This window comes from Carlito syrichta, unplaced genomic scaffold (genome assembly GCF_000164805.1).
Source record: "Carlito syrichta isolate Samal-C Ts95f unplaced genomic scaffold, Tarsius_syrichta-2.0.1 Scaffold302029, whole genome shotgun sequence".
In the NCBI taxonomy this organism is placed as follows: domain Eukaryota; kingdom Metazoa; phylum Chordata; class Mammalia; order Primates; family Tarsiidae; genus Carlito; species Carlito syrichta.
Genome location: NW_007246125.1, coordinates 462,119 through 471,815, shown reverse-complemented (window position 1 = coordinate 471,815; position 9,697 = coordinate 462,119). Strand labels below are relative to the sequence as shown.

The following is a 9,697-nucleotide window of genomic DNA, read 5'->3' as shown; positions in this document are numbered from 1 at the left end:
CTGTGTGGCCTCTAGACTGCTGCCGCAAGTCACTACAAATTAGTCCCAGCTACGCCGCATGCCAAACACCACAACTCATACTCTATAGTTCAACAACATATAACCAATAACTAATCAATAGTATTTCTGTGAACCAATGAGAATTCCTTACTAACAAATGTGTATCAGCCTACCCCTTGCTTCCCGTTTTGCTTTTTTATTTATTTATTTTTTATTTTTTTTATTTTTATTTTTTGAGTTGGAGTCTCACTCTGTCCCCAGACTGGAGTGCAGTGGCCGCTCCCGGCCACCGCAGCCTCGACCTGCTGGGCTCCGGTGATCCTTCCGCCTTAGCCTTCCATGTAGCCGGAATTACAGGCATGCACTACCACGCCTGGCTGATTTTTTAAAAAAATTTATTGTAGAGATGAGGTCTCGCTGCCCAGGCGGGTCTCAAACCCGCGGGCTCAGGCAATCCACTCACCTCAGCCTCCCAAAGGCGCGGGATTACAGGCTGAGGCATCGAGCCCGGCCCCTTTTTGCTTTTAAAAATCTGCTTGTAACAAAGGCCACAAGGAGTTCATATCCAAGGTTACTTGGGGTTGAGTCCTCTGGGCAGCTGTCCTCACCTTGGCTCAAGTAAACTCTTTAAAGCTCTATTCTGTACCTCAGTTTCTTCCTCTAGGTCACATTTCTGATGCAACAACCTGGATTCAGAGCCATTTCCCCCCTGCCCCCGACCCTTTGCCGGTCCTCTCAGACTCAGCGTCTGGTCAACCAGAACTTCTTGTGTTCTTCCGGCTCCAAGAGTAAGGGGTGTAAGGGTTCTCCAGAATTTGGGCCTCCCTACTTTTTGGTGAGGTCTAGACTTTGCTTGAGGTGTTCTTTTCAACCTTCCCTTTCTAGAACAAAGGCTTCCATCTTTGTCTATGGGAAAGAGATTCAGGTTTCAGAAAGAATAAAAAAGAAAAAATACGAGATTTTTTCTGTCTCTGTAACACTCTCTAAAAGACAAGGTGCTTGACAAAATCTTTATGCCGGAGTTGAGACTTGAATAAGGTTTCAAAGAAAGGGCAGGTCTTAAATGAAGAGGAAGAAAGGAAAATAAAGCCAAAATTTGACACGGAAAACTTGAAATCCTGGAACTGCAGTACTCATTTTTTTTTATCACTCAAGACCCTCCTCACTTCTAGGCAGTGTGCAGTAAGTGCCAAGTGTGAGCTCAGAGACAGAGTGAATGATCTCCTGAGCAGGCTCCCTCTCTCTCATCCGTTCGCTCCAGGCCACTCTGCAATTCAGCAATCTTCCTACATGGGCTATTTTAAATTTCATATGTATTTTCTACTTAAGGATAGTCAATGGCTTCTCATGGCCTAGAGGGTAAGGTCTTTGGATGTAAATATAGGACATAACACAGAAAAAATTTGCAAAAAATAATGACATAATTTTACAACTTGAAAATGATATAATGAAAGAGGTAAGAGTATTTCTTCAGTTCTCTACAACACTCAGAGTCAGCCCCTAGGAACCACTCCTATATCAAATTCCTCTACTTCTTACAATAATAATTTGAGCAATATGCATATGTATTTAATTTTGTATTTATTATCTCCAAATAGCCTTTATTTCTCTCTGCCATGAAGTATAAGGAGCTTAGAACATTCCTCTCCTTTAACCTTTTCTTTTTATTCCTGTCTCAAATTTTTGGAGCTATTATTTTTAGAGGGGAAATGTTTATAACATTTACACTCCACTTTGTAAGTATAATTAAGTCTTTGTTCTTGTTAATACATGACTTTATAAGTAAAAGAAATCTTTTACTTTGTTATGATAATATAAATATTCACTGTAGAACCTATCATTTGATTTAATCCATAGCAAAGAAAATATGATCTGATGTCATTAAAAAGTTTACTATGTGAAAGAGACTCTTTTTAAAATAATTAAATTGAAATTTTAGATTCACGAGGTACATGTGCATGTTTGTTGCGTGGGCAATTAAGTCCTCTGAGGCAACATGGATTGGAGCAGGTTATAGGTGGATTCAAAGATTTCCTGACTGGCAATTAGTAGCTAGAGTTAGCTACGGAATTTTGAAAACACTGAAGAAAATGGACAGCTTAAGAAATAATAAGGGAATCAAGTTTCTTAATATGTAGATGAAGCTTCATAGGTGGTGGCAGACTTCAGAGAGAATGGATAAGCATCTTAAAAGGTGCCTGGAGTCCCCAAAAAACATCTGAACTGGGTCATAAAATATGTTTTCTTTCTTTCTTCCAGAATTTGGGCCTCCCTACTTTTTGAGGGATGCTATGTGATGTTATGCCAGAGTCAGGTTGGAAAGAAACCACAACTATATAGCTAATAAAAAGCCCATCTCTCCAAAAAGGTCAGAGTTTGGTCCACATTATGAAGAAAATGAATTTGATGACAATAGCTGAAATGTAAAGATCAGAGACTGTTCTTTGCAGCATCTTCTATGACATAATAAACAGCTGAATACCACTCAACTATTGGAATTTGTGTTTGCTCAAATACACACAGAAATGGTCTTAAAATTAATATGCCTAAATTGTTTTTTTTTCAAATTTACCCATTTCTCACCTGATATATTGATTCACGGCCAGAAATATGTTTTACTAAAAGTTTGGCATCTTCTTGACTTTTGACATAGCCTTTTGTAATACTGTACATCAAGCCGAGGCCATTTCTGATGCGCACATCTACAATCTTTGTCAGTCTTGGTATTAAAATCTGGAATAACGAGGAGGAAAAAAACCATGTAAAATTGGTGAGGAGAAGCACCCTCTGAGACAAACGTACTTTTTTTTTTGAGTCAGAGTCTCACTGTCGACCTGGCTGGAGTGCAGTAACAGGCTCACGGCCACCGCGGCCTCGACCTGCTGGGCTCCGGGATCCTTCTGCCATAGCCTTTCAAATCAGCTTGAACCATCGGTGCACACCACCACTCCTGGCTAATTTTTAAATTAATTGTAGAGACAAGGTGCATCATGGAGTACAGCTTTGAAATGACCCTCTTGAAACCCCTCTCGCTGTCCAGTTTCGAGCCCAGCAGGTGGAGGCTGCGGTGGTCGTGGACAGGCTGTTCCCGAGCCCCTGGGTTCAGGCAATCCTCTCACCTCCACCTCCAAAGTGCTGGGATTACAGGCGTGAACTATCACATTCGGCCTGAGACCAAAAAGCGGCCTCTTCACATCAGCAATAGCACCGCCCAGAAACTTGTGAGAAATGCACATTCTCAGGTCCCACCCCCGTCCTACTGAATGGGACACTCTGGGGGTGGGTCCAGCAATCGGAGTTCCAACAAGTCCTCCAGGTGATTCTGTGCATCCGCTAGTTTGAGATCCACTCCCTGAAGGATAACTGACTCTGTGGCCATCGGGGGAAGTCTCTAGCACTGCTGCTTGCTTCATCCTCTCCACCGCAGACTTCGGGACGCAGGAGCGCTGGTCCCACAATCTGGGTATCACCTAGTGAACAAGTGATCTCTTCGCTCGGGAGAGAAAGAACCTTCCCGCTCTAAATTTCTCTAATCACAGCCGAGACCAGCTGGTGCGGTGACCGAAGGGAAGGAGGCTTGAAACACACACCCTCCTGGGTTCCCGGACCAGCCCTCCCGTTCACCGTTTGGCGACCCTGAGCAAGTTGCCCGGGGCCCGGAGGACTCCGGTTCTCAAGCCCGCGGAGCTGCTCCTCCAAAGCGGCAAGGCCAGGCCCACGGACGGCGCGTCCCCCGGGGCTGGGAGTCGCTCAGCCCGGGGCGGAGGGCGAGGCAGGACCGCGAAGCCGGGGGCAGACGGCGAGCGGCAAACGGCATCCGCGCGAAGGACACCAGCGCAGAGACGGGACAGACGCGGGCGCGGCTGTCTCGCTGGCGAAGCCGGGCAGCGAGGGGGCTTTCCCGAGGGGCGCCTCAAGCCGCCCCCTGAGGCCCTGGCGGCCCCCGGGCGGCCCTCGCGCAGGGGCCCCTCGCCGCCGTGGCCCGGGGCCGCGCCCAGTGCGGCGCGCGGCCGCGGACCAGCGACCGGCGGGCGGAGGGCGCCTCCTGCCGGCCGGGCGCCCTCGCGAGCCCCGCCCTCGAGACGACGCGCAGGCGGGCGGCGAGGCCGCGCGCTCCTCCTGCGAGTCCCGCCCGAGGCCCGTCCGCCTCCGCCTTCCGTGGAAAAGGTCGCTCCCACGAAACCGGGCCCTGGGGCCGAAAAGGGCGGGCGCCCAGGAGAGGCCCGCGCTATTCCGTCCGGGTTGGGATGCAGACCCGTTTCCTTCGAGAGCCACCTGGGGTTCAGACCGGCCGTGCGCCCCCGGCCGGATGTCGCCGGCCGCCGACCTCGCCGGGCGGTGAAAACAGTTCCGCTAGACCGTGCCCTGCGCAGCTCTTGGAAAACAGAAAGGCCTGGGCAGAAAAGCTAACCACGGCCGGGCTCGGTGGCGAGCCTGTCATCCCGCGCCTTTGGGAGGCTGAGGTGAGTGGACTGCCTGAGCCCGCGGGTTCGAGACCCGCCCGGGCAGCGAGACCTCATCTCTGCGATAAAAATCAGAAAGTCAGCCGGGCGTGGTAGCGCGCGCCTGTCGTTCCGGCTACTCGGAGGGCTGAGGCGGGAGGATCGCGGAGCCCAGCGGGTCGACACCGGGGTGGCTGTGAGACTGCGACGGAGCGAGACTCTAACTAAAAACAACAACAACAACAAAAGGCTAACCACGATCATATTAATTCCTTAAACCTACTCCGCTGAGACTTGTCTCAACATACTAGACGTGCATTGTGATTCAGAGCATTGCTGGTCATGCCAGATAGATCTGATTTCCGCATAAGGCATCTTTAAATCTTTGCTTCACTTCAAATACTTTTCGCAAACTATTACTTCTAAAATAATTATTTTACATTGGCCTTCACATGATCTTTGTGTAAATACTGATTACCTAAAGAAACGCTTCACTTTCCGCTTCAAGTCCTAGCCTCATACTGCACATCCTGACTTCTCCAGTGGTTTGTATTGTAGAGTTACACCTGGCATGAGCAGATTGCTGCAAACTCAGTTCATAAGGCAATAATCATACAGAATCAAAATTGTTCTTTAAAGCAGGCTTTGTTCGGTAATTCTTATGAACACTAAAGTTTAGTTACACTGATATGGAATAAATAAAGGGACAAAAAAGAAAGTCTATAAGCACAAGCTGGACATTCAAACAATTTTGACTTAAAGATAACTCTTAGATTTTGTGGCGAATGGGGACTAGATTGAGGATTCTAATGTGTGCATTTTCACATCAGAGTTTATAGCAATTTTTAAAAATGTTAAGCTGCTATAACTTCAATGCATAAGAATAGACTTGTTTGATGTCATAAAAATTAAACAACAGAAAGGGGTGGCAAATAAAACTATTTAAATCTGTCAAGTAAAATGTGTATATAATTTAATTCCACTGGAAAGAGAAAGGTAGTATAAGAGCTAAGACTGACAACATACAAATCTGTCTTCAGCATAAAAACCAGAGTCATGCAAAGAAGAAATGGTAATTATTAGGGGGATTGAAGACCACAGTAAAAATTAACTTCCATAGGCAGTAAACTATGTGTGTGACCTTGGGGTTAGGGAGAAAATAGTCTTGTTTCTGCCAAGCTTGGGAGATATTAACAAATTTTACTGAAACTTCAAGAACTTGCTCTTGGATCACCCGGCTTTTAGTGGCACCAAGGTTTTCATTCATTCACTTACCAAATATTTATTAAGTACTTACTACATGCCAGGCACTGTTCTAGAGCCATAAAGGAACCATAGAGGTAATCAATGACCAAACCAAGGGTCCCTACCTCCTAGAGAGTATATACAATGTACAGTAAACTGCTAGCAAGTGCTACGTAGGGGAGAAAAACAGAAGTTGAGAAGGTGGAGGTGATCAGGAGCTCAGGGAGGTGGAGGGTAGCTTGATGTTTTACACAGGGCTGTTGGGAAGGCTGTGACAAGGCAAGCTCTGAGCAGTGACTGGCAGGAGGTGAGGAAGTGAGCCATTGCATTTCTTTCTAAACAATGAGGTTTCTTAACTTATGTGACGATGTAGGAAAAACTACTACTACTTTAAAGTGAGAAGTCTTAGCCGGGCTTGATGGCTCAGCCTGTAATCCTGAGCTTTGGGAGGCTGAGGTGAGTGGACTGCCTGAGCAACTTGGGTTTGAGACCTGCCTGGGCAACTTGGCGAGACCTCGTCTCTACAATAAATCAAAAACTAGCCCGGCGTGGTAGCGCGTGCCAGTAATTCCAGCTACTCGGAAGGCTGAGGTGAAAGGATTGCTGGTACCCAGCAGGTCGAGCGACCACTGCACTCCAGTCTGGGTGACAGAGTGAGCGGCCACTGCACTCCAGTCTGGGTGACAGAGTAAGACTCCAACTCAAAAAAAACCCCAAATAAATAAAAAATAAATAAAATGAGAAGTCTTACCTTGAAGAGGGAAAGAAATCTACCTAATCTTAAATATCCTAATATTACTGTAACCTGAATAAGAGCCAAATTGTCTGGTCTCAATTTCAATGAATATATGCAAATAATCTCAAGGACTGCCAAAACCAAGATTAAAAATTCCAAAGTATTCCAAGGTTGTTTAAAACATTTCCTTTTCAAAATTATTATCTGTTTAGGAAAGACATAGAATGAATGTCATTTCATAGTACCTATAAAGTGATGGGGGAGAACTAATTTTAAGTCCTTAACTACAAATGAGTTATATTCTAAAAGTTGAGTTTTAAGTTATTTATTTAGAATCCCCCCCAAATTCTTTTAATCTCCAACTTCAAAACCTATAATTTGTTTGAAAATATATAATCTACAGGGCACGGTGGCTCTCTCCTGTAGTTCCAGCAGTTTGGGAGGCAGAGGTGAGAGAATTGCCTGAGCCCAGGGGTCCAAGACCAGCCTGGGCAACTTGGCAAGAACTTGTCTCTACAACAAATCAAAACATTAGCTGGATGTGGTGGCGCATGCCTGTAGATCCAACTACTTGGAAGACTGAGGTGGAAAGATCGCCTGAGCCCAGCAGGTTGAGGCTGCAGTGACCATGAGCATGCCACTGCACTCCAGCCTGGGTAACAGTGAGACCCCAACTCAAAAAAAAAAAAAGAAAAGAAAAAAATATATAATGTACAATGAAACTGAAATGCCAAAAAACAATCATTAAAAATTAGCAATAAACAGGTTCATTGCCAAAGCATTAATAATAAAGTATGTGAAAGGAGGGGTCCCAAGAAACTTAGAATAAACTTAGTTCACATTCTGCCTCAGCATAACCATTTTTGCTTAGACTGACACACTTTGAATCTAACACAGGTTGGACATAGATAATTTCAATAGGCAGGTTTCAGGAAGGGTTCAGACATTTTACTGCAGGCCAAGCTGGCAGCCTACCCCACCCCTTGGCAAATCTCCATCAGATGCAAGACAAGCACAGTCCAACTATTCAATTCATGGTTTAGCATAATAATCTCTAAGAAACTTTCAGGGCCCTAGAAATGATAATAAGACCTTTCTGCTAAAGAGCTTGAGGATTGAAAACGTCTGACAATCTCTTGCAGGAAAAACCTCTCCTCTTGCCTCTTCCCATCTAGCCCACCCATGGCAACAGTCATGTGACTAACCCACCTGTCCGCCTGCTATCCGTCACCTGACCTCAGTCCCTGCGCTTACCTGCCCCTTCGTGATGGCATGGAGCAGACCGCCACCCAATCACCTCAATGTCCTTCCTCCATCAAAGGGAAGGATTAAGAGGACTCAAGCACAGCATCCAGCCGCCATTGCCCCTTGTCTTGAGCTGTGACCAGGCCATGTTTTCTTAATCTTTGGTTCCCTCCCCTACCTTGAAGAGGGGAATCTCCTCTTTCTCTCTCTCTCGAACTTACTTTCTAAATAAACTATATTTTCTGATCTAACTTATGTGCATGCTATGCATCTTTCGTGTGGCATCGGATTGCACCCTAGACACCCACACCCCCTGCGGGTCTAACCTAACATTCTGAAGACCCCGCTGGGAGTATGACCCAACAGCATGAAGATAAAAGCTGATAAATCACCTTTGAAGCATTTATCCTAAGAAATCGTTCTTACATTATGACATGGATCTAGCAAATCAATTTGCTTTTGTTCACTTATTTATTTCTTGTATCATTACAGAAAGTATTTGAAGGAAATATTCATGTCTGGATTTTCAGTTCTCTCTTACCTGATCTTGAGATTCTCTCTAATTTTATAATATTTACCTGATGTCCAGGACTGTAACTGTTATACTGATTTCATTATTAAACTTAGAAAATTAAAAAAGGTTGCTAAAATTCCAGGATTTTGTCAAGTATCATAACAAATGGTTGCTGGTATTTATTTCAATGTTATGCAAAAATAGATTCAAAATATCTGAACTATTCTTTTTATACACTATATTTCTATTTTAAGCAGTACCCTCAATGCTGATTTTATTACACATAAAAATATATAATAGTAGTTTATTAATGTCAGCGTTGACACATTTGACTCTCTTGCCATTGGGCATAGATGTATTATCACAGGATACATCAGTGTTATAACATGTTCTGCATATTCAAATTCTTCAGAGGATACAATGTGATGCACATAAATCAGAAATTTATTACTTCTTAAAAAAATGAAATCAAATAAAATGTCACATCACTGAAAAGTATAATTAACAGCTGATGTTCAACATTTGCTTAAACAAAGTCATTAAAATTAATTTGAAGAAGACTATAAGTAATATAAAATAATAGTAAGTAAAAATCAAAAGCATACTTTCTATACATAAAAATCATAATGGAGAAAGATTTTTAAAATATGCTTGTTAATCTATATAAGGGATAGGACCATTTTTAAAAATCAAAGTTATAATACCTATGAAACCATGCAAAGATTCACAAATCAAATGCAAGAAACAAATACATTTAGAGGAAAGTGAATTACACATTTGCTTAAAAGTCAGAGCAGGAATATATATTCTATTCAATAATTACCATGACATTGAAACTTTTCAATTCATCTAAAGTAGAGTCTAATGAAAAGATATCCCTTGGTTATATGTCAAAGTCTTAGGGTTCTAATTTTTATATTTCTCTTTAAAACTATTAAATGGAAGAAAGTAAAAAATATATATTCTAGCACTTGTTATAAAAGGTTATGCTAATACCGACTTTAAATTTTACAGCATTAATGCCCTTGGTATGCTCTTGTTTTGACACCTACTGGTAGAAAAATTTTGTCTTTCTGCTCTAAAAATTATAGAAGCTCACAATTTATACATCAAAGCAAAGAATCTACCCAAGTTAAGTAAAATCTGTATTTTGTGATATTTTGAAAAATTGGCTATGGGTATGATCAAGGCCATATTGTGTTTTTCCTAATCATAGATCAACAGAACCACCCTAAGCACAGATGAAATTAGGCAGAGCTGATCTAGTCCACCAGTTAGATATTTTTCACTCTTGCTCTATGTTATACCCAGAAGAATATGTGAGTAGCCCCGTACACAATATGACCTTAAGACACAACTAAAAATTGAGGAATCCAAGCCTGACTCGGTGGCTCAGCCTGTAATCCCACGCCTTGGGAAGCTGCGGTGAGTGGATTGCCTGAGCCTGCGGGTTCGAGACCCGCCTGGGCAACTTGGTGAGACTTCATCTCTACAATAAATCAAAAAATTAGCCGG

General features: G+C 43.4%; 1 protein-coding gene across 1 annotated transcript in view; it reads right to left on the bottom strand.

Moving 5' to 3' along the window:
* Positions 1-2,583: 2,583 nt before the first annotated feature.
* The window catches only part of LOC103258229 (sodium/hydrogen exchanger 11), a gene marked incomplete at its 3' end in the record, with an annotated part of 43,183 nt that continues 36,069 nt past the window's right edge, over positions 2,584-9,697 (bottom strand). The window contains 3 exon segments of the mRNA XM_008055924.2: positions 2,584-2,733; positions 6,439-6,627; positions 8,443-8,635. Of these exon segments, the coding sequence (XP_008054115.2) occupies positions 2,584-2,733; positions 6,439-6,627; positions 8,443-8,635 (532 nt within the window).